Here is a 25,805-nt window from a genome sequence, read left to right on the forward strand (position 1 = left end):
GAGGAGGAGGTGGGGGGCATGCCTGCTATACCGGGGGACTGGCTCGGGGTGCTGGGGGTCCCCGTCTCCGGCACGGCCAAGCCGATCAATAGGGACTACGCCAAAAATATGGAGGGAGGGTCCCCTATAACCCGCCGGCTCAACGACAGCTAAATAGTGGGGTGCACCGGGGAGCTCTGTACCCGACGGGTTACCGCGCAGCGGTGGTACCCCTTAAAAAGTGCGAACCCGGATTTAAGACGGGGGGCGGGACCCCGGTAATCTAATGAGGTGGAGGAGGGGTCCCCGAGTTACGGTACGGACTGTACCCCGAGATCCAGGTGCCGTGCTCCTGTGCGCGCTCCCGGTAGTGGCCGGTGACAACTCTCGGGTATTGGGGTGATTTTCCCGGTATTCGGGGCGCCTGATTGCTCCGGAGAGACGATCTCGCCGCGGCCCAGGCCTCTGCGGATGGCTCGTCTCCCCCCTAGAAGGGGCAGTGGTGTTCCCCGGGCTACTGAGCGGGGGATGCGGGGTGCCCCGGTCCCAGGGGTGCAGCAGGGTGCTGGGTGTGTGCCCTGGCTCTCATGCAGTATTTTTGCTCTGTTTCTTACGGCCGAGACGCGGGGTGGGGCAAACCGCTCAAACTGCACCATGGGAACTCGCACACTATTCGCATGATGGCCAGCGTCAGGACATGCACCCAGCGGGCGGGCGGCCCGGATACCGGGACCTCCAGCAACTGCCCCCCCAACTCACCGAGAAAACCCGGGACCCCTGCAACTGCCCCCACATACCGAGAAAACCCGGGACCCCCCCCCGGGCAATTACCCCAACAGCGCTCTTTTGCGTGACCCAGCCAAACTAAGGGGCACGCTCCCCGATCGTGCTGCCCCATCAGAACACGCTCCCCGATCGTGCTGCCCCATCAGAACACGCTCCCCAATCGTGCTGCCCCATCAGAACACGCTCCCCAATCGTGCTGCCCCATCAGAACACGCTCCCCAATCGTTCTGCCCCATCAGAACACGCTCCCCAATCGTGCTGCCCCATCAGAACACGCTCCCCAATCGTGCTGCCCCATCAGAACACGCTCCCCGATCGTGCTGCCCCATACACCCCACGACTCCTGTCACTACCCCAACAGAACACACTCCCTGATCATACTGCCCCATGTACCCCCTTACTCCGCTGCACGGGGGGCATTTGGGGATTACTAACATGTTCTGTAACCATACTGACCGATACACCCCGTTATTCCACTGCAAATACCGGGGGGTACATAACGCTGAATTACCAGTAACCAAGGGCTTTATTCGCTCGATGGCTGAGCCATCTTTGGGAGCCGTGCAAGTTCCGTTCCCTGACTTAATTACAAAGGGGGACAACCTCAACGAGCGGCCCCTACGGGGGGAGTTTGGTGCCGCATATAAAGTCCCCTCGCTGGTTATCTATGCATTATCCAGGGCCACAGCAGTCCCACCATAACGTACAGTCAAAGAGTTTGAGTTTAGTGAGTAAACCCCACAGCGGCCAGAGTACCCCTTATACAGCACGGCGCCCAGAGGTGCCGACTCACCCACCGTATGCCAATACAGTCCTGCCATTCCATGTACCTCATGCCAAAGGGCGTCGAGGCAGCTTATCGCCCATTTCCTTCCAAGCAAAAAGCTCAGTGAGCAGGGGAGCGCTCCTTAATTATCTATTACTGTATCTGGTGAGCGGTGGGGACGCGTTACCGGCGCTAAAATAAACATCAATAACTGAGGAGCTCTGATAGGTGTGCTTCTCTTTCCGGAGTTACTTGCGCCCCCCGGGTGGGTATGATACCCCATGTCCGGTGCTGGCGATTGGGTAAGATGTTAACGGCGCGGTGGCCCCGTGCCGGGATCCGGGGTTTGTTTCGCTGACAGATAGACAGGAGCTGCGGGGAATTCTGCCAACTTAATGAAGTCTTAAGAGATCCCCAAGTGGAATCCCACGCGGCGGCAGCCAGGTGTGACACGGAAGCCCGCAGGAGTTCATTCACTCGCAGCCGCGGGATTTCCTCTAATTGTTTCGCTGCAGCAAGCTGGTGATTCTCTCGCTATCGATGCCCAATAGAAGCCGGAGACACGCCACTCTCTCGATAATCCATTGCGCCGCTCGCTTCGCACTTTCTCCGTCTCCCGTGGGGGAGTATGAAGTTGTATCGAATGTAACCCAATCACGCAGCGAGAGACACATTCAGGGGGCAGTTATAGGATTCGGGGCCCCCGGGGTCGGGCGCATAGAATCATCGTTCTTATCCAAGCGGCAACAGAACAGCCACCGCACTACCGAAACAACCATCCGTTTAATGGGGACTGGCCCCAGGCCTTGGGTGTCTGGGATGACTACTCCAGCTACTCGCCCGTGGCCCTTGATTTCGCGTAATGGGGGCCCCCTGTCCCAAAATAACACAACGTGATACAAAATTCCTGTTTTTATAGACAAAGTAACAGCACGTCGGGGGCCGAAACGCGAAGCGGGACGGATTTATAACATGCAGCCGACAGCAAGTGCTTATAGGCAGCAAACAGAAGTATTTATTCTATGTGCATGCGCATACATCCAGGATGGCAGCTTTCCAGCTCGAGCTGTAGGTGCCACTTAGATAAAAATATTTACAAAGTTCTCTGGTGGAACGTCGGGGGCGTATGAGTTTTTGCCCTTCGCTTCTCCTTGATGGCTTCATGGAACGACTTCTGGTTAGATATTTGAGAAACATCCTTCAAAATCAATTGACACCCAAAAAAAACACTGGTCCCAAAACTGGTTTATCCAGCTTGGAGTTACTCCAGAGGCTCCATGACTTAACGGGCAGTAGATGTGGCTCCCATATGGCTGGGATACCCCATCACCTTAATCATTATATGATAATAGGGCCACAATAATCCTAGGGCAGGGGGCTACATGTGGGGCAATCACCATGGCAGCCACTGGAATGCCCCTGCTGATTCCTCTTTCCATTATATTCATGTATAAGGCCATGTTTGTCCCTCTATCACGTGGCGCAGGGTTAGGAGGGAATGCCAGGCTCCGTGGGGGGCATGAGTTTCTTCGTGGGGTATCGCCCCCCCCCTCCAGTGATGCTGGTGCAGTATCACGGCCGCTGTCGGGCCGGCGAACAGGGCTTCTTTAGCCGGATATCGACCCGTTTTGGCAGTATTTGGTCTGCGCTCCTGATGTTTTTCTATCGCATCGATTGTTTAGGCTGCTTTGGTCACTTATCAGAGCCGGGCACAGAAACTAATCAGCGCCAAGCTTCCAGACACTTTTTTATACGGCTCTGAGTAACCTTCAAGATACTAAATTAGGACAAAGCCAGCACCTTCATACCCGTTCTCCGTGGAACGCAGCAAACTCCCTCAAAAAACCCCCAAAACATTCTAAATATAAAGCTTCTGGGATTTCTGCACTTTTAACGTATTCCGGTTTGTGTCGGATTGACGGCACTTACAGCCCGTGTACCCAGATGCACCTCCGACCGCGAACCAAACGCACGGTGTATATAGGGTCAGTCATGTCACGCAATGTAGTCTGGAAACGCCAGCTGTGATTGGCTAAAAAGAAAAGAAAAAATATTCAACCGGCGAAAAGAGATATCAAGGCTGTATTTTCCTTTAGAGGACTGGACAGGGATTGGTAAAAATGTCCAGGTTTACAACAAGGGCCCGGCCGCGCGGTAACCACACGCGGCGCTATATATAGAATTGTTCAATTAAATGCCCAAACCGCACCCATTTTAAATAACCGCAAAACAAACCGTCCTTCATTCCGTCAGAGCGTCGTTATGGTGATGTTTATATGTATCTCCCTTCCTCTATCTATGCCGATAGTATCTGAGTCACGCTAAATAGGCCGTCGGGTAATCGGACAATGACAGCCTTTTGGCACAAACTCCAATCGTAAACAACAACAACAAAGGTACGACGTAATTCCACGTCACGAAGAGCCCCACGCGACCGAGCTGATTATACCCGTGTGATCAAACCAGCTCGATCAGAAAAGCTTCACACATCCCTATGTACCATGGAATAACGAGTCACTGTGCACGCTCTTAACAGGAAGTGAAGTTGTGACATCACTTCCAGGGTAACGGTGACCCTACGAATGAAAGGTGTATGTCTCCAAAGGCCTGGCTGGCTGACGGCGGCGGAGTACGCATCAAACGTTATACCGGACTGCAACTCCTACAATTACTTTCGCCATTGCTCCGCCTTACACGAAATAACGCTGAGGCTTTGGTATGTTTGCCAAACCACGCGAGCCCAACTAGCACGGCCAGGCCCTAGCCCCGCTTATGTGCCCATTTTACTCACCCGTGCTTTGCGGGTTTGTTGTTCTTGTTGCCACCTTGCCGTATAAAACCCCTTAGCCGTTGGCACTCCCAGACCGTTAACTGTTTTATTGTCTATTAATAATTAGTGCAAACAGTTCCATCTAGATAAAAGGAAAGAGAGACCCCCCCCCCAAAAAAAAAGTATAGCCCGGTGGCAAAACGTCTATCACCCCGATTTATGATGCAGATGAAATAGACGCATTTTAAGCGGAACTGACGCCAAGCGTTGAACCCCATACATGTATTTGTTATTGATTGGTGTGCCGGGGTCTGGGGTCCCCGTACGCTGGCTGCAGGTGACTTTATATAAATATAATTAAAAAGCAGAGGGAACTTAAGGCTCCGACTCGAAAATCGGTGCACAAGGTCTTTCCAAATCAGGAGTGAAACTTAAATGTCTACACAATATGTGTACATGGCGAAGAAGGAAAGGGTTAACAAACCCTAATCACATGCTGGACGAGGAATCTGTCTCTCGGCGGGACTTTGCTGTTTCGGCAAGTAATGAAATTGTTCCTTGGTAACTAGAAACGTACTTCGCTGTCCGGAGACTCGCCCTCGGCTCGCGGGATGAGACAGGATTAAGCTGCTAACAATTCATTCAGAAATTCATCCCGAACCCCCTCGCCCCGCTGCACAGATATTACATACGTCTACTTTCCATTCAGAAATACTAAATCTCTAGATTGTAAGCTCCTGTGTGCAAGGCCCTTCCTCGCCTGATGTTTCTGCATGTCATCTTGTTAAGTTATATACTAATTGTCCTGTCTGCCCTTTGTACAGCGCTGCGGAATCTGACGGCGCTATATAAAACAATCAATAATAATAATAACCGGCATTCATTGGCACCAAATACTGGCATCCAGTTTAAGAAACAGGAACCCCCCCACACAAAAATAGCCCGGCAACCAAACCTCCCGCGGCACCTGGTCAGCGAGCGAAAAGCAAACTTTTCCATTTTACCCCCCCAAAAAACCCCTCCTGTTATCAAGATTCGCAGCTGGAAATGAGTCACGACTGCAAATATCCCGCGACCTTCTAAATTTGGAAAAAAGAATAATAATCGGGAGTATATATTCCAATTTTACCCTAAACTATAATTTCATAAATTATAATCTGGCCCCACGCAAGCAAAAACGGGCTGGATGCGGCTGAATCGATTTATGGACGGAATCCAAATTCTGTATTCAAATCTAAACTTTTTTTTTTAAAGTTCCTAAACTTAATACGAGATAAAACAAGTAAAGAGGATATTTTGTGTTTGTGTCAAATTATTGGGGATAATCTTCTATTTTTTCCTCCAAAGAAATACCACATTTTCAGTAAATTTACTGTTATGAAAAACAGTTGTTTTTTTTATCATTGAATATTAAGGTAAACTACTTTGGGCTTTATATTCTCAGCGTTGTAAAAGTCTCCTAGGTTTGAAATCTATCCGCTAGATTCTATTAAACGACATAAAATCGCTGTTTTATTATTGTTATTATTTTTAATTATTATTTTATTATTGGGGGGGGGGGTTCTCGCTGATAATAATACCAGTATTTTCTATACTGTATCCATTCATATATATTCTCCCTATATCATGCATTCCAAAATTAAACATCACTTTATAAAAGTCTGTAATCACTGATTCATATATATATATACAGTTGGAAAAAATGTAATGTTTTAATGGATAAAGTTGGCTTTTCTTTCAAAAACATGAAAGTTTCTAAGTGACCCCAAACTTTTGAACAGTATTTATATGTAATATATATTTATATATATATATATATATATATATATATATATATATATATATATATATATATATATATATATATATATACACACACACCCTGAAACACCTTATATATATATATGAGGCTGTCACATAATAAGATTAAGAATTTTATGTAGAAACAATGTGATACGGACAGGGTTATTTACCTGATCTGGGGCCTGATAGAGAATTTATTATTCTTAAAATTATATGTTACCAGCATAAAGAGTATGAAGTCCACGGAACAGTATATTATACGGTCACCTAAAACATACGCAAGATTGCGTCTAGTAAAACCCTAATAATGAGAAAGGAACAAAATGTAAGTCTGCCATGATGCTGTATACGGAACTGTACAATCTATACTTTCTCACTGTCTCTAGATTAGATAGATATATATGCTGTATATGGTAAGATGATACAGGGTGGCATCGTATATATATATATATATATATATATATATATATATATATATATATATATATATGTACAAACAAACAGAGTATTGCAGAGTATGCAGTGATACCTTTTTTATTGGACTAACATAATATTTAAAAGACAAGCTATTGAGAGTTATCGTCTCTTCATCAGGTCGGAAGCAGATATATATATTATATATATATACTGCATATGGTAAGAAGATACAGGGTGGCATCATATAGATATATTTATATATAGATATATATACTGCATATGGTAAGAAGATACAGGGTGGCATCATATAGATATATTTATATATAGATATATATACGGCATATGGTAAGAAGATACAGGGTGGCATCATATAGATATATTTATATATAGATATATATACGGCATATGGTAAGAAGTTACAGGGTGGCATCATATAGATATATTTATATATAGATATATATACGGCATATGGTAAGATGATACAGGGTGGCATCATATAGATATATTTATATATAGATATATATACGGCATATGGTAAGATGATACAGGGTGGCATCATATCCCCAGGTATGTATTGGCTTTAATCTCCACGCGATGTATATTATCTTAATAAATACATAGAAACACAGCGATGGGCTTTGTGCTGCAAACACCGCTTCGATGCCGCGAGCAAATCTGGGTTAAAAGCCTCAATTGTAAGAAATAATTATAAAACACACCAAAAATGTTTTTCTTTTGTGCTCAAGGCCCCAAAACAAAGTATTAAAAATGCTTCTGTTGCTATGTTTGATACTTAATAACTCTTTTCTATTTACAATCACGAGCTAAAATTAGCTCTGCCTGGTGCATTAATAACTGCAGGGAAAAGCCAAATACTTTCTACCTGAGATCATAGCTCCCCCACTCCTCGACTTTAACCCCTCATCTGCCTGGACACTGCAAAAACAAGGCAGACCAATCAGCGACACGCTGGGCGGCCCACCTCTCTGCAGCAGGGTAAGGGTTAGGAAAGATAACTCTAAATGTGAAAATGCACAACTCTTTCAGTGCCAAGCTGGTGACATCCACTCACTTGCCCCTGACACCCAAGGGGTTAAACATATCTATTCCTAACGCATATGGCAGCAAGGAAGCATCAGCTCCCAAAAACCGCTATATTTTACTCTGTATGTATATATACACACACATATATATACATATATATATATATATATATATATATATATATATACCGTTATAACCTACATAATACAAGATAAAACCTTAACTTTAATCAGGAGAAAATAATAATATTTTAATTACAGTTAAATAATAATTATAATTAATTATATGTATTCATTTAAATACAAGTATTGTGAATAAATTATTTATTATCAATAAATTGATTTTAAAATCTAATTATAAGTAAATAAATATTAAAACAATCATAAAAACAATTAAAACCAAAATGCTTAAAAAACAAAAACAAATAAAACACGGAAATAACAAAACGAGGACGTATTTGCCTGGAGTTTTATTTTTAATAAATGAAATCAGGAAAGCACGAGAAGTCTCGGAGTAGCGTGTATCACAGGATGATTATGTAATCACCTTACAAAGATTAGAAGGGGTTAGAATTGAGAGGGGGGCAACGTCTTTGGGATTCTCTCGGGAAACCACAAGATATTTTTACGCTAGGGAATTGCATTTTAAATACAAAATATCACGTGGGTTTTTATCTTAATAAACAGGTTAAAAGCCGATCCGTAGGAAAGCGGTAACCTATCAACGAAGCTCCGGGATCCACTACTAAAAACACTCCTTTTACGCAGATAACTAGTACTGAAAATTGAGATGATCTTTTATTTAATTTTTTAAATTCATCGTCACTTTAGCCAACGATACGGCATTAACACATGATTTATATATATATAATATTGTTTATTGCTTCATACAGCGCTATCATAATCTGTAGCGCTGTAGTGCATCATATAGCAGTCTGGATTTACAGATACAAAAGGTGAGAAGGATAACTTCTCGGAGGAGCTTGCAATCTAGACGCCGGGCATGTGAGTGAAGTCTGATGGAGATCGCTTTAGAGGCCCCTACGGTTGCGGAGACAATTCCTGTAATATGATACAGGGTGCAGGCTACAAAGACGGATTGTTCTTCCTCGCGGATTTATCGCTTGTCGGTAAGAGCTGGAATAACCGGCACAAACACGCCGCTGGCTTCCAGATCTTGTGCCATATTTCCGATTCTAATTTACTGCTTGACAAACGGCTATCAGAATATTAGCCATTAACAAAAAAAATGTATCGATGAAAACCTCTGAAAGGTACCTCTAAACAAACTCTTTCTTCCGACCTTCTATACTTGGGGTCTACCTGTCCCCCCCCCCCAATCCACGCGTGGCCTGAGGCCAGATGCGAATGAAAAGTTTTTGCCCTCCTCCAAATACCCCAGTTGACTTTCTGGGATCACTTAGGGGTGCAGTTTTTATCCTGTAAGGCTTTTTATAGAACGGCTGAGACGCTCCTCTTATCTCAGCCGCCGGGGTAAACATTGTTTTTTTTTTAAATCTCTAAAACATTCAAGGTTGTACCAGATAAACCATCGAGTATTTACCAGGCCGAGGATAAAAATAAGGAGATCTTCTTGGCGGATGAGCTCACTCACTTTACACTTTAAAGAAATCTGAGGATAATTGTAAATACTATCCTGTAAATGACGATTGTGGTCCCAGAAAATGGCCTCTGGAGAAATCACCTGATTTCGCCGGCGCTTATATGATTATTCACCTTCATCGTAACGCAAGTAACGTATGTAATACGGACTGTCTTTTCCACGTGTCGGGAGCACTGGCTGAGAATAAACAGAGGCTCCTCTCTGGATGAGCTGGCAACACACATAATCACAGACCTTCAATGCAAACGGGATGGAAAAAGTAGAAATAGCCCAAGATTTGCCCTCCTCTGGTCGGCAGTTGAGATTCCGTCTTGGGGAAGTGCCAGTCACGGAGTTCACTGAGGATACAGGAGATTTCCGAAGCAGAGAACCTGATAACCTCTCCAGAATCAAAGCAGAACCTGCCACGGATGCCACCTCACGTCCACGCTCGCTCCTCGGACAGGCTGTCGTGGTTAAAGATGTAGGCAGAGTATATTGAGACTCTTACAGGCTCCAAATTAAGTCCATAAAATAGACTCTTGTATGTTGAGTGAGGTGAAGCTCCGTATAAACCACGTTTAGAAAATAATTCCGCGACATAAAAAATAAACGTGGGGAAGACGAAGGTGCCCGTTACGGACAGGCAGTTTGAGAGGGTATTGCCACGTTCAGCGAGTTAAGACTTACTGAATAGCTACTAATACTCCTAGGACTGAGACGGCCTCCTCCTGACTCAGTTTTCCCCAAAATGATTGAACAGCCCCCCAAATCCCACATCTCTTATTAACATATCCACCGGTTGCTGCACCTGATCCTATCAAAGGGGCTGTGGGCAGCTAACCTAAATGAGTACCGGTATAATGTGCATTGGGGTCCTTCTGATTGGATCATTCCATTGGTTGCTATGGTGATAAGGATGCTTTTCAAACTCAAAACACTTTAAGACACCAAATGAGGGGTCATCAGGTTCTTGAAGGAATAGGCGGGTGAGTGTGGAGACACAAATGGAATTATAAATATGAACCAATAACAATTTCCCGATTTTTAAATAAATCCATATTAACTCATTTTTTTAAGGAGCGAACCCAACCCCCCCCCCCACGGACGTTTATGAATATACTTTGTGCAGAAGACATATGACAAGGAATTGTATCTCGTGGTGGACGAGATCGCAGCCAAACGTAATGGGACGTAAAGCAACGATGAGAATTAGACGGCAGAGAGGGATTTTTTTTAGTCTTAACCACCGTGGGCTCTGGGAAAGAAAAAAAATGTAGCCGATCGAGACAAGGCCACATTTTCGACATCGCAGAGAATCTGTAATAGGACTCTGAGACCCCCTAGCGCCACCTGCTGGTAGACCCCATGCACTACCGCTCAGCCAACAGGCACTTCAAAACAGTACCAGCCGTGCACTAGCGTCACCGAAAATCTATTCGTTTATCATAATTCTGTGGGACACTGCCCCTTACGTAATGTGTATCACTTAAACCAGCTTTACAACAAGAGCTTACAATCTAAAACTAGAGGGTTGGAGATTTAGATGTAACGTAAGTGTGGTAGATAAGTGGAACAACCTCCCAGCAGAAGTGGTAGAGGGTAATACAGCGAGGGGATTAAACATGCATGGGATAGACATACGGCTCCTGAATCTAAGACGAGACCAACGACAGATTAAGGTTTGAGTCTTTATAGCAATTCAACTACTAAATACATGTGATGGAGAGGAACAAGGTCTCTGGAGGTCCCCGCTTGTTGTGGAGTTTGCAGGTTCTTAATAAATAAAACATCAGAATGATATAAAATGACTGTAAACGTTATTATTATGTCTGTCTGCGTTGAGACAAATTAAATATCACATCAGAATCTTATAAATCATCTTTTTTTTTTAAAGATTACAATTGGCAAGCTCAGCAATATTTTATTGGTTTCCATATCCGTATGTACAAGTTTGCCCCAGAACTGACCTTCAGAACCCACAGCCCATATTTTTATAAACATTTTAATAAATAGATTAATACTGAACATTAAATAAAATGATTATCCTTTTTTTTTTTATATAGGATCAACTATTTTATGTAGTTATAAATATATATTTATAATAAATATATATAAATAATTATTTCATCACGTAAAATCTTGCCTGATTGTATCATTTTATTCAGGAACTTTTAATAGTCACGTGACACAAAAGCAGACGCTAATAAGTTGTTGCCGTAGAAACGGAATTACGGAATTTGGATGTGAATAAAGGCAAGAATCAAGCGACGGACCTGCTACGGTTTGTTTGCTTAGCATCCGAATGCTTTGACTTAGTGGAACAGCACCTTTAAATCGTTCAAACTAGTCGTTCCCTGCGCCATATTTCACAGATAGGCGTACTTTGCGTCGTATCCTTACGTTAAGGACAGGAGCGCCACGCGCGGGGAACACTTTCCACAGGAGCGCCACGCGCGGGGAATTTAACACGGTAGATGAGGTATCTAGTTAGAGAGACGCGGCCGTCGCTTGGCTGTCACTATGTCTCTGGCGGAGCCGACGCTCACGGAAGACTCTCCTCTCCAAATGATACTTTTTAATGATAGCACCGGGAACACGATCAATATTACTTCTAAATGCCCAAATCCCTCAATTATAACAGTAACTGCTACCGTGTTATCCTTTTTTTTTTTATATAGGATCAACTATTTTATGTAGTTATAAATATATATTTATAATAAATATATATAAATAATTATTTCATCACGTAAAATCTTGCCTGATTGTATCATTTTATTCAGGAACTTTTAATAGTCACGTGACACAAAAGCAGACGCTAATAAGTTGTTGCCGTAGAAACGGAATTACGGAATTTGGATGTGAATAAAGGCAAGAATCAAGCGACGGACCTGCTACGGTTTGTTTGCTTAGCATCCGAATGCTTTGACTTAGTGGAACAGCACCTTTAAATCGTTCAAACTAGTCGTTCCCTGCGCCATATTTCACAGATAGGCGTACTTTGCGTCGTATCCTTACGTTAAGGACAGGAGCGCCACGCGCGGGGAACACTTTCACTCTGTTCTCCAAACTCCTGCAGACAAACTAGGTCTGTTAATATTTAACACATGATGTCACTTGAGACTGTCCAAATATCCCCGGGTGACATCACCGTAAATATGAACGGGTCAGCCCACACCACGAACATTCGTAAGGAAAGGTGTATGTCCTTGGGGAATTTAACACGGTAGATGAGGTATCTAGTTAGAGAGACGCGGCCGTCGCTTGGCTGTCACTATGTCTCTGGCGGAGCCGACGCTCACGGAAGACTCTCCTCTCCAAATGATACTTTTTAATGATAGCACCGGGAACACGATCAATATTACTTCTAAATGCCCAAATCCCTCAATTATAACAGTAACTGCTACCGTGTTGTCGCTCGACGACGCAAAGCGTGCAGATAACTCGAAAGGCTTTGTTGCCGTAGATGCAGAAAACAGTCTTGGTGTTTTGTTTTTTTATCAATAAAACCTATTTTAAAAAAAACAGCCTGCTGAGATGTGGATCGTGATTCTCGCAGGACGTTGCCCGACTTAGGGCATGCGCGATCGGTCAATCTGCCTTCAACCAAAACCTTGGAGACAACAATATATCTGAACAGCAGATAGTTTGAAAGTAGAAATATGTATATCCTGAGGGAATGACGGGCACATGTCCTGGGTCACACATGCCGTATCATGAGCCACGGGATAATGTTAAAGGCGTCTAAATAATATTTAAGAAAGAAGCTTCGCTGATGTCGGGGGCTGGGGGGGGGGGGGGAATAACGTAAAGGAACGGACCTAATAAAACACAGAAAGTTACATGATCTCAGGTTTCTGCATGGACCATCTGCCCTGTCCTTAGGAGGAAAGCGCAGGAAAGCCCGTTTCTCCTGCTGTAAAGACTCAAACCTTAATCAGTCGTTGGTCTCGTCTTAGATTCAGGAGCCATATGCCTATCCCATGCATGTTAAATCCCCTCGCTGTATTACCCTCTACCACTTCTGCTGGGAGGCTGTTCCATTTAAATACCACCCTCTCCATTTTTACACTGCATGTGTATTTTTTTTTCATTGCACATACTTTTTGTCGTCGTACGAGCTGTTTATGATATACTGCGTACATAAAAGGATGCACCTGAAAATGCCAGAGCACATCAGCGAGAACGTAGGTGAAACATTACGGCCCTTTAACGGTTGGGGGTACGTATGTACTTAACACATAGGCCGTAAAAAAAGGTGATGTATTATTAAAAACAATGGGAAACAAAGAAAAGCCAAGAGGTAAGGAAGGCAACAGGTTCGACATCTCAGTACATTAGTGCCGAGTAGTCACAACAATTGCTGCTTACGACGCATGCAGTTATTGGGGGTCCGTAATAATTAATTCTGGTTGTTCCAATGAAATGCGTTAGTAACGAGGATCCTTTTATCGTAATCCGACGCAATACAGACTGATGTCCGCAAAGTTAACACGAGCCAAGGAGACCAAGTTTGTGAAAGAAATTCTCCAATGCGGTTGGCAATTCCGCGGGATAAAATTCTCAGGGCAGTAAAGGGTGCGAGACAGGCGATATATCTGATTTCCAGTTTTAGAGACATTAAAGGGGCAGATATGCTGTATATATATATATATATATATATTACATATGCATTATATATTATGGGCTAGATTCCATTATCTGGGATCCAAGATTTCCTATTGGAAAGCCAGGTGTTAATTACCAGCGATATATTTTTATCTCAGGCCTACAGCACCTCTCTACTAAACAGGATAGGTGGTATACGCAACCAGGGCCCTTTCCTTCTGTACACAGGTCTGCGCAGGTTCATTGAGTTTGCGCTGTTAAGCAGACAGAACCCTCAGAAATACTAGTTGCAGCGACTGAAATGACACTCGGTAACTGATCTGTTATCAGCCAAGCAGCTAAAACGGACGGCGATGCAGAGGAACGAAAAGGGATTTCTACGATACAAGGAGAAATAAAAGGCTTAATAATACAGTGAGATAGCAACAGTTGGTGCCAGGAGTGGTGGATACATGGCAGGTACTCCACATGGACAGTTTTTATAACCCAGCAGGCATGACAGACAGGGAGCGCCAACTGGCTCGTATCTCTTATCACATACTATGTTTGCAACTCAATTACGGGGCAATAAAATATTGGAAATTGGGTATAAACCACAGACAAGTTTTGGCAAGATATATGCACTTTGCAGAGTTACAGCCTTTCGCTCCTCTTTCTGCCGGCCGAAGAGCTTACATCTGAGATGGACCTACCTAGAAGCAGCAGCCTGTGGATCTGTTTGTATTCCCGTTTCTCTGCCTTTAGGGTTTTGTCGATACTTCTGCTCCTTTTTATATCCGCTTTCATCCTGGCTTTTATTTCGGCCCGCACCCTGGGGTCAGACGGGTCCAAAGCGCCCAGATCTTCGCCAGCCCCAGTCCCTGGGGGGCAGTTGGTGGCCGTGTAGGTTAGCGAGTTGTGGTCGCCTATCAGCCGGGGCCTGAGACTGTAACACATCCCCATGGTGGTACTGGCTCGGGACTCGATGCAGGGAGGAGATTAGATCACCATAATCCTTAGGAGCTGGGTGCCCCCCAGAGATCACCGGACAGACCTCCGCCGGCTGAAACACACACGCCTGTCTCTCTTCTGGACTAAAAACAGCTCTATAACGTGCTTATCTCCTTATACAGAGCTGATACTATACACTTCAGTATCTTGATCCCCCCTCTATACTGCCCTCCCCTCCTCACAGAGATCTATACTGTGCTAATAAAGTCGTATACTGGGCTCACCCCACTCTATACTCGTCTATAGATCGCTCTCTACTCTAAAGCCTTTGCAGAGCTTTGCCGTGCTTGCAGGTATATATATAATAACCTATCCACTTCGTAAACAACTCTATACTTTACTCTGAACAGTATATACGGTCCTATACTGGTCTGCCTGACTAGCATACATGCTGCGTACGACCAGCTCCGTAAACAGCTTTAATAACCTGTAGTTTGTCCGCGTCCCTCGTCCTCTCCCAGCTGGAAAGTTACTCTTGAGCTCCCCTAGCACTCGCTCTCTCTCTCTCTCTCCTTCTCTCTCTTTCTTAATTTGTTTTAGAGGAGAAACATACGCTTCGGAGTCACGTGATTGGAGATCACCCTGTTTACCGTAATGTTTAGAAAGACAGGTCCCTGCAGAGCTCCAGGTGGCCTCTGAACCAGCAAACACAGGGGCTTCATTTAAATGACACCCGAGCCCCCGGCGATACCGCTTCTATTTACTGTGAAAATACACAAACTTAGCAAACATGGCCCATCTCAACAGGACTTGGAGCTGGAAGAAAGGTCACACAATGTAGTCCCAGCGAGGTTGGGACCGACCAGCAGGATCACAGTCAGCCAATAACAGACTAAATCCCTGCTTTACTTGGCTCCTATTGGCCACACAGCTATTCTTCCACTTTATATATAACATATTAACGCAACATTTCTAACACACCAAGCAATACAAGGACACATCTTGGTATTGTTTTTTTCCATTTTGGGTATTTTTAACCCCCCATATCCTATTTAATAAATAGAGACGTTAGGACAGTATCCTAGTTGTGGATACAAATTGCTTAACCCCCCCTAATAACAAAAACATAACATAAATTTAAAAAGCAGCTATTACTTTGTTTCGGGAAAGAGTATAATATATTAATTCGGATATTTACGCTATGACGCTGTCGCTCATTTGCATTGAGGGTACCCACAAATAATGTATAGAGTAGATCTATTTGTAACTATATTACAGAACAGATATACGAGTATCACGGCTCGCGCGTCACTCTTCCACTCCGTAAATCTGGATACATCGCCCCAAATCAGACTGCGGGCGATACGAAGACCCCCTTTTAATAGCGCTAAAGTAACAGTATCAGTAATATCACCTGATACAAGTAATAGCGGCACGCACACTCCATATTATTCCAAACATCCATACTTGCCTTTTCTAAAACAGTCACTCGATAGGGGGCATCCCCAAATTGAAGCCGTATATTATATATATATATAAGTCCTAATTATTTATTTATTAATCTTGGGCTGGCTAGTCGCTCTGGCTGCTGATAACTTCCATGGAATACTGTAGCACTAGATGAGGCGTTATACGCCCGGACGTTACACAGAAGCCTTTGTCATGCGCTGAATGGCCTGTCGGGGGCCAGCATGCAATAAGTAACGTGCTGGCTGAATGCGCGGTTTGTTTATAATGGGAGTCCGGGAAACCCACTTCACAACACCGGGATATGTACTTTAATGTGTCATAGCAAGCGCTGGTAAGAACGCAGCACCATTTCAACAATGTACACACGGCAAGCCCCCCTTTTGGGGGTACAAATGGTGCGCAATGCTAGAAAATGACACAGTGCCCTAAATGACACATGTATGTTGGTAAGTAGCACGGATAACAAATTATATTCACAACCTGAAACTAAGGAGGTTATGCGTAAAAAGCGATCCAGGTGCATAGACCGGGGGTCACTATTCCATACAGACCAAAAGAGTGATCCATTCGACACGCAGTTCCACTGCTTCACTAAAAAAATTGTTCACCGCGATCACTTGGCATACGTAACGTAACTGCAGACAATCAAACCGTATCGTACCTTTACCATTACCTAATTGTTCATCCAAACGCACAGGAGGATTCCTTAGTATCCTCTTTATACATCTGGCAAGTTTCCCCACCCAAGAACCCCTTTTCCCATGCTCAGAACTGTGCAAGACACCCTCTTCCACCCCTCACCTGCACAAGTTTTCCTGGGGGTCTAACAAGACCCCCCACCATGCACTTTTGGCCCTCCTGCTGATTTCAGTCGCTCCGTCTTCCTCTATTGTGATTGGCTGCATTGGGCAGCGGAAGCCACGGAGAGGGGGTGTTTTTTTTTTAACCTGAAAATCCTGTAGTTGGTGTCGATTTTTCAGATATTACTTTATCTCGAGATGTCTTTTACCAGGAAAATATTTCTCTAACAGATACTACGAACATTTTCTTTCTTTACTCCTGAACATGCCAGCCTTAGGTTTTTATTTTTCGGTTATTAGAGTACATCTTGTTTTTTCTTAGAATCATATAGTTATAAGGTAATTCTCTATAATATTTAACGCTGTTAAATGTTCTCGTGCAATCCTTAGAAAATCATCTGCGTCGGGAACCAGAAAACATAAGGGGGGGAAATATCAGTGAGGAGGAAAAAGAGGAAAGTTCAGATTGAGGAATACACAGGCTCACAAGCCAGTCACAGCCATTTAAATTCTTCTGGTTCGTTTTATTATGGCAGTTGAGGTTGAGTCACAATGAAGAACTAGCTTATCTTAAAATGCTCCTAAAATAGACGCTTGTTTGCATATTATGATTAATAAGTTAAAGTTTTACCAGCGGCTCCATCTTTTAACTCCCTGCGGCTGAGAACGTAAAAAAGAAACTCCAGCCGTGTGCGTATTGCCTCCATAGAGCCCCAGCGCACAAACGGTTAAAAACAAAATCATGGAGAGACAGTCCTATACTGTGCAACACGCAGCCAACGGAAACGTGACGATGCAGACATGGAGCTGCGCACCATAAAACCGACTTAAACGCTAAAAAACTAAAGTAAACATTTTTACTAACAGTCAAAAATATCCTTTAGTATTCAACAAACAGGATGGGTACAGAGCCAGCTCTCCATATTCACTACGGAGCCCCTTCTTTATATGGAGCAGAGATATTCATTACAATGCAGCCTCTTTCTATCAGGAAGTCACATTCACTATAGAGCATCTTCTTCCTATGGAGCAAACACATCCACTACAGAGCAGACATATTCACTACAGAGCAGCCTCGTCCTACAGAGCAGACATATCCGCTACAGAGCAGACATATCCGCTACAGAGCAGACATATCCGCTACAGAGCAGACATATTCCCTACAGAGCAGACATATTCACTACAGAGCAGACATATTCCCTACAGAGCAGACATATTCACTACAGAGCAGCCTCGTCCTACAGAGCAGACATATCCGCTACAGAGCAGACATATCCGCTACAGAGCAGACATATCCGCTACAGAGCAGACATATCCGCTACAGAGCAGACATATCCGCTACAGAGCAGACATATTCCCTACAGAGCAGACATATTCACTACAGAGCAGCCTCGTCCTACAGAGCAGACATATCCGCTACAGAGCAGACATATCCGCTACAGAGCAGCCTCGTCCTACAGAGCAGACATATCCGCTACAGAGCAGACATATCCGCTACAGAGCAGACATATCCGCTACAGAGGAGAAATATTCACTACAGAGCAGACATATTCACTACAGAGCAGACATATCCGCTACAGAGCAGACATATCTACTACAGAGCAGCCTCGTCCTACAGAGCAGACATATGCGCTACAGAGCAGACATATCCGCTATAGAGCAGACATATGCGCTACAGAGCAGACATATCCGCTATAGAGCAGCCTCTTCCTACGGAGGAGCCAAATCCACTAAGGAGCAGCCTCTTCCTATGAAGGAGCCAAATCCGCTATACAACAGCCTTCTTCCTACATACCTGCATTCTGCACTGATCTAACACACAGTTATGTTGGTGAGATAAAATGTCCAAACTCACCATATACTGACTACTGGCCATAATCCTTGATTCCAGAGATTAACCCTTAAAGAGTGGGGTGAATTAGAAATGCCTTGATTAGTATAAATGTACCTTGCGGTCCCTATGCGCAAATCTCTGATTAAATCTCACAATTTCCACTCAATTTGTGAAAGTTTCACTTTGACAAAAAAAGAATATGGCGGACTGGATAGTTCCACCATTGCTACCTGCTGTCAAATCATACTCCTCTAGGATATATTTGGAAAGTCAAGCAGATGTTTGATAGATTAAACATCCGCTGCAGGATTATGTACAAACTGGCTGGCTATTATAGCTCTTGTGATAAATGTTCAAAAGAGGGGGGTGAGAGATTTCTAATTTCTCAGACTATGTATTCCAAGAACGGCCCCTTGTAACAAATTTCAATCTCCGGCGTTTGATGCGATTTCTTTTTCCTGGGATTCTGATTGAAGTGAGACTATCCATTGGCTCATTTGGCAAACTCATGACTTGTTATTGAGGTTACATACACTATGTTACGCTGAAACTTTGGGTGCTTACATTAAAGATTAAATGCCTCCACCCTTCATCCTCATATGATGCCTTATATTAAACGGCATGTTTGTGAATCCAGAAGAAGTGTACTTCCCTCTTCAGAACATCCCCCCTCCGGCACTGAATGGGTGAATGTGAACAGTGTCTCAGATTTTTTATAGCACTCGTGTTTTTTGATTCTTTACATTTTTTCTGACGGCATCTTTACTTGAGGGGATGCTTTAAAGGGCTTATTTACTGAAAGGTAATTTATTCATTAGAGGAAGCATTGAGCAGCGATAAGAAAATGAATGTCATATGCTAGAAATATTAACCGTTCGATGTCATATGCTAGAAATAATTACCATAAGGAATAGTCCACTGACATGCTTACGTTCCTTCTTTCTTTCTTGCCCTCTACAGCCAACATTGGTCGCTCTGTGATCTAATATGTATCGGCAGACTGACCTATAAGGCTGCGGTGGAACTTGGTGGCCATATCTGCATAGACACAAAGTAAACTAGTGGTCCATGGGTATCACTAACATTTATCTATATAAAGACATTTATATGCTATGCAATAACATAAGAACAAACACATTCCTAGTTAGAATCCGTTATATCAGAAGCTTACACAAAAAGTGTCACATTGTGGAACGCTGCGGTGTTTCACATTTTAAAGAGGTAATGATTATAATGTAATCCCTTGGCTGCTAAGCCATTTCCCACCCTGGTGCTAAGCTGGTTTGCGGCATTTTGGTGCATCTCAAGTTTAAACGCGTTTATAAGTAAATTTCTTGGGAATAAACTATACAAACCATATATTGTTTTTTTCAGCACACCCAGCAGATTCCAAATATACCATTTTTATATGTGTATGTCTCATCAGGTTTGCAAAATACAGCCAAAAATGAGAAAAAAGTGTAATTTTTCACTTCCGACTCAATAAAAACTAGTTTGTAATTTTATTTTTCTAAACTCTAATATCAAAAGCTGTGCTGCTAAATATTTGTAGTAGGTAACCGGTCTAAAATAAACAGAAATTGAGAACAGTAGACTGTGTTGGGTAAAGGGAGAAAAAAAAAAAATCACTTTTACAGCAAAAATAAGTTTTGCAGTAAAAATGCAAGGCGCTCTAGGAATGAGATGGTTACTCACTTACCGCACAGGTTAAATGGCTGATTTTAATAATATTTGCAGTTCATCAGGGTTTCAAAAATTGTCTCCCTCTACCATTGGCTAAATTTAACCCCATGATCAAAGGGATCATGGGGTTAAAATTTAGTATCGGCCATTTTTAAAAAGGGAATGTGACTTTTCATAGCTATATGATCACTGTGGTAACACATGGTGCCGTCGTTAGCACCTGACTGGGACTGCTAGCGACGGCACCATGCCGTCGTTAGCAGTCAAGGGGTTAATGGAAGTTTTATCCATTCTTCGCTGCCTAAAAGTAATCATCCCACAATGCACCTCTTTTAAACCCATAATGCAATGCACGCGCCAATGGGTTACACAGGAGTAATTCATACTTGTAAGCCTACTGCCTGTAAAGACATAAAGCCATATACACATGAGTGCAGAAGTCTCATCAATCTTTTAGAAAGCAGAGGCCTTTTATTCTTAATAGAGGTCGTTTGTGAATTTGTCCTTTGAATTATGGTCCTCTGATAGTATCATATGCCAGCAACAAGAAACTTCTCCAAGAAGCAACGTTTCAATTTTAATTCCAAATCTGAAGTTTTTCTAATAGAATCTCTATCGGGGGCAAAAGGCTCGGATGGAAAAGTAGACACTGTGTTACAGGATCACAGAGGAATTGGCGAGCTGATTAAGCGTATTTACTCTGTGTGTTAAAGCTTAGTTAATCTGTGCATGTTTTATCAGTATAATTCATGTTACAGATAGTGAAAGAGGCCAACAACTGCTTGCTGCCTGGAAAATAATGTCAGTGAGGGGAGACGCTGCCACACACCCATGGTGCTGTGGTTACAAGAATCAAACATCCCTACGCAAGCAAGTGACCTTTTTTATATAATAAAAAATGGATACAAATATTTAAAGGAGAAACATTTTATGGAACCATGATTGGAAAGTATCCAAAACCGCACACGAGAAAAACATAACAAGTGTACAATATAGGAACCTAAATAAAGATACAGACACTGAAGTTGAGGTCATGCCTGGGAATTCTTAGGGTTTTCCACCAAGTCTCAGGGTTTTTGTTCCATTGTCAGGGCGAAGGGGCAGATTCTCAGGGTCACACAGCCTGGAACTGACTCTTTCTTATTCTACTCAGCTGTGATCATATATATGTAAGACTCCTAATTGGTGCTTATGCTACCAGTATGTTACGCCTGATATTCATATTTTGAATACAAGTAAGTCAAAAAAGTGTGTTTTAAAATAATGACAAGTCAAAGAAAACCGGTATTAGGGCCATTTGGTTAACAAATTTGGCGTGTCACTGTGTAGAACTTACATTATGGGCTATTAAAGAGTTAATATTTCCAGAGTCTCACGGCCAGCTTGTTGAGAAAGTTCTTAGGTATGGATCCGGTCTGGACTGCTATAGGAAGGATGTCCTTAGGTGACAGAGAATGCTGCATTAGATTGAGCAAAGTGACTTTGTGGGTTTTATGGTTGTTGCGTGATGTGTGAAGGAGGGGACGGCATGGCTTCTGTGTCGTAAATGGACGGAGGGAGTATTATCAATTTCCCGTAACAAATACTGTAGTTTGGGGTAGCCGTATTAGTCCAGTGTATAAGAATGCAAAAAAACAGAATGTTGCAGAATCTTGTAATACCTTTTTTATTGGACTAACAGTATTTAAAATAATAGACGAGCTTTCGGGAGTCCTCCCTTCATCAAGTCAAAAGCATTTCCGTAACAAATACAAACACATAGTAGATGCTTAGCTTTATCCACTAGAGGATGCTGTTATTACACATTCCAGGAGCTGAAAATAAAGGCAACACACACTACCATTATTTTTCCCCTTCCAACCTAAATTGTAGCGAAATAGATTTAGATTAATATGGACGTCAGATTTCAGAATACCCAGAACACCATAACTCACTGATGTTGTTTTCTTTTACGAATTGTCGGAGTTCCCATTTCTGCATCTCTTCACCCTATAAAAAGAGGTATTGGAAATGTATCTGATTACATTATTGTACGCAGCAGGGCAGCCCTGGTCTTAAGACTGTAAGAAGTGGTGGAGTACAGGAGGAATAATATATTTCAAAACCATAGGGTTATGTAATTCAAGCAATAAGTGAAAGATTTGCAGTCCTTCTGACAGTTTTATGGTTATTACAAAATTAAGTTTACCAACAAAGTCAAAACATCAGAAAAATAACTGCATTTATGTCGTTTAAACATTTTTACTTACAGTAAAATATTTCCACCTTCTAAAAATGTTTCTCACCATGCAATGTCTTTACCATATAGTACCATATTTGCTTGAATATAAGAATAGTTGTTTTTAGAAAAAAATGATATCATAATCATATTTAGACTGCCGATCCTCCAATATAGCACTTCTGCTGATCCACCAAATCAGCTCTATACCTGCTTGAATGCAGGTGACTCATTGAAGTGAATCCTTAAATAATGATGTCAAGATTTCCATGAGGATCATGAGGAACCGTTTGGTTAATACATTTGCTACACAGAATCTTTACGATGGGCAATTAAAAGGTGAAAATTTAAAGACTTTAACACAGCGCATCCTCACCAGGGTTACTGATAACATCGACAAGGCCCACGTTTATTCAGGTTCCTTTACACGTTGTGATAGATGTACGTCTGCAGTCGTATCAGGACATCACATTTTCGTATTTCAAGCAAAGAAAAAATATTTGCAGAACTCTCCTCCAGCAAAAACGCAAGCATCTCCCTGTGCTATTTGATGGGGAAAAGATTAATTCATTAGTAAATAACAAACAGCAATTCTGTTTGTTTTAAGCATTTTAAGCATGTATACAGACACTCATTGCACTTAATGTTCGGTGGTTAGACTCAGACTTTCCCATCGTTGTCGTTTAGACATAACAGAGAATGAATTGGGTTTAGTTGGTGGATTTAAAATCAATTCGCAATCAGAAGGTAAGAGAAGGTAATATGTAATTCCCATACAGTTCTATAACTATATAGAATATTATGTAATATTCTGTGCCGATACTTCCATAATAAATACAGAAGTGATTGTAACTACCTCGGCTGTTTCTTTAACAATTCCATCCTTCGTCGAGTGATAGCGGTACATATGGTGGACAGACAGCTTGAAACAACTGAACTATCACGCATCAGTTAGGGCCACTACTTCTAAATGTAGGCATATCCGAAACGTACATGGCGTAGCATTTTGCCGCGTTCAGTGGCAAGTGCCTCAATGAGCGCTTCTGTCTAAAGACCCCGGTACTCTCCAGGGTACTCAGCAATCCATCAGCAGCTCCCGAGAAGAGGCCTTTGGGACTCGCTCAGGATCACTAATCTTTAAGTTAGTTTACAGACCTCTTAGTGAGTCCCCAGACATTATACATTCAGATACAATGTGCTCGTCGTAGACAGTAAGGGGAAAATGCAGCGACAGCAACAATCTACCACTAATATTATGGACACTCAAGAGCCATTCTCTCATTTCTTCAAGAGGTCTCAAGTGGGTCGTTATGGACTCTCCAGTCAATCTCCTGTCCATGAGGTTAACCCCTTCACGCACTGAGGCGGGAGCTTTTCAAACAAGGATGCACCTGAATTTAGATACAAAAAAATATTTGAGCACAATGAAAAACCTCTCTCTCCCTTTACTTCAAAGTTATTATATATTAGAGCAGGTTCTAATTTAAATGCTAGCAACGGCACAAAAGAGACGATCTGATTATTTTAAAGAGACAGTTGAATATTTGTTAGCGTCTGTAAATTATGTGTTTCACTTACTTTATTTTCTTTAAAAACAATTCCACAGGAAGCACTATACACATACTGGTTGTGACGTACTGGTGGTGCCATCTATCCAATGGTGGGGTCCAGTTGGGGTAAAATGGCTCAATGTACTCACAAAAAGGGCTTAATCTGGTGCTTCAGGAAACAAAAGTAAAATCAGTTCAACGAAAGCCAAATGATTGATATCTGTGTTACGCTTCCATAATCTTCTAACATCTGGAGAAACAGAAAACAAGAAATTGCACTCAAAAGGGACAAAAAAGCAACAGAAAGTGAATCGTCGATCAGCGAATATTATAGACCCCACACATAATGCCCACTCTGTTATCTACCCCACACACACATAATGCCCACTCTGTTATCTACCCCACACACACATAATGCCCACTCTGTTATCTACCCCACACACACACATAATGCCCACTCTGTTATCTACCCCACACACACACATAATGCCCACTCTGTTATCTACCCCACACACAAACATAATGCCCACTCTGTTATCTACCCCACACACATAGTGCCCACTCTGTTATCTACCCCACACACACACATAAAGCCCACTCTGTTATCTACCCCACACACAAATATAATGCCCACTCTGTTATCTACCCCACACACACATAGTGCCCACTCTGTTATCTACCCCACACATATAATGCCCACTCTGTTATCTACCCCACACACATAATGCCCACTCTGTTATCTACCCCCACACACACATAGTGCCCACTCTGTTATCTACCCCACACATATAATGCCCACTCTGTTATCTACCCCCACACACATAATGCCCACTCTGTTATCTACCCCACACACATAATGCCCACTCTGTTATCTACCCCCACACACATAATGCCCACTCTGTTATCTACCCCACACACAAACATAATGCCCACTCTGTTATCTACCCCACACACATAGTGCCCACTCTGTTATCTACCCCACACACACACATAAAGCCCACTCTGTTATCTACCCCACACACAAACATAATGCCCACTCTGTTATCTACCCCACACACACATAGTGCCCACTCTGTTATCTACCCCCACACACATAATGCCCACTCTGTTATCTACCCCACACACATAATGCCCACTCTGTTATCTACCCCCACACACATAATGCCCACTCTGTTATCTACCCCCACACACATAATGCCCACTCTGTTATCTACCCCCACACACATAATGCCCACTCTGTTATCTACCCCACACACACAATGCCACTCTGTTATCTACCCCACACACACACATAACGCACACCTACCCCATCACACAGGCCCGGACTGGGACAAAAAATAGGCCCGGGCATTTAAGCCTGAGCAGCCCATATTTATTTATTGTTAAAGCCCACCCTTCATGTACCATCTTTGCATTTAATCATTCACACAAATCATTAAGACATTCATTAATGCAGTCTCACAAATCATTCAAGCAATTCATCCACACATGAATTCATTAATTGTCATACGCATTCACACAATTCATCCACACATTTATTCATTC

At 42.9% G+C, this 25,805-nt stretch overlaps 1 protein-coding gene across 1 annotated transcript in view; it reads right to left on the reverse strand.

The window, feature by feature from the left end:
- LOC149279279 (guanine nucleotide-binding protein G(s) subunit alpha) overlaps nt 1-14,582 on the reverse strand; it is a 31,672-nt gene extending 17,090 nt beyond the window's left edge. The window contains exon 1 of the mRNA XM_089501343.1: nt 14,468-14,582. Coding sequence (XP_089357469.1) covers nt 14,468-14,561 — 94 coding nt within the window. The 5' untranslated portion in view covers nt 14,562-14,582. The remainder of the gene's footprint in view (nt 1-14,467) is intronic.
- Nucleotides 14,583-25,805: the final 11,223 nt, after the last annotated feature.

This window comes from Sceloporus occidentalis, unplaced genomic scaffold (assembly GCF_023333645.1).
Source record: "Sceloporus occidentalis isolate IW3139 unplaced genomic scaffold, rSceOcc1.0.p SCAF_173, whole genome shotgun sequence".
Classification (NCBI taxonomy): domain Eukaryota; kingdom Metazoa; phylum Chordata; class Lepidosauria; order Squamata; family Phrynosomatidae; genus Sceloporus; species Sceloporus occidentalis.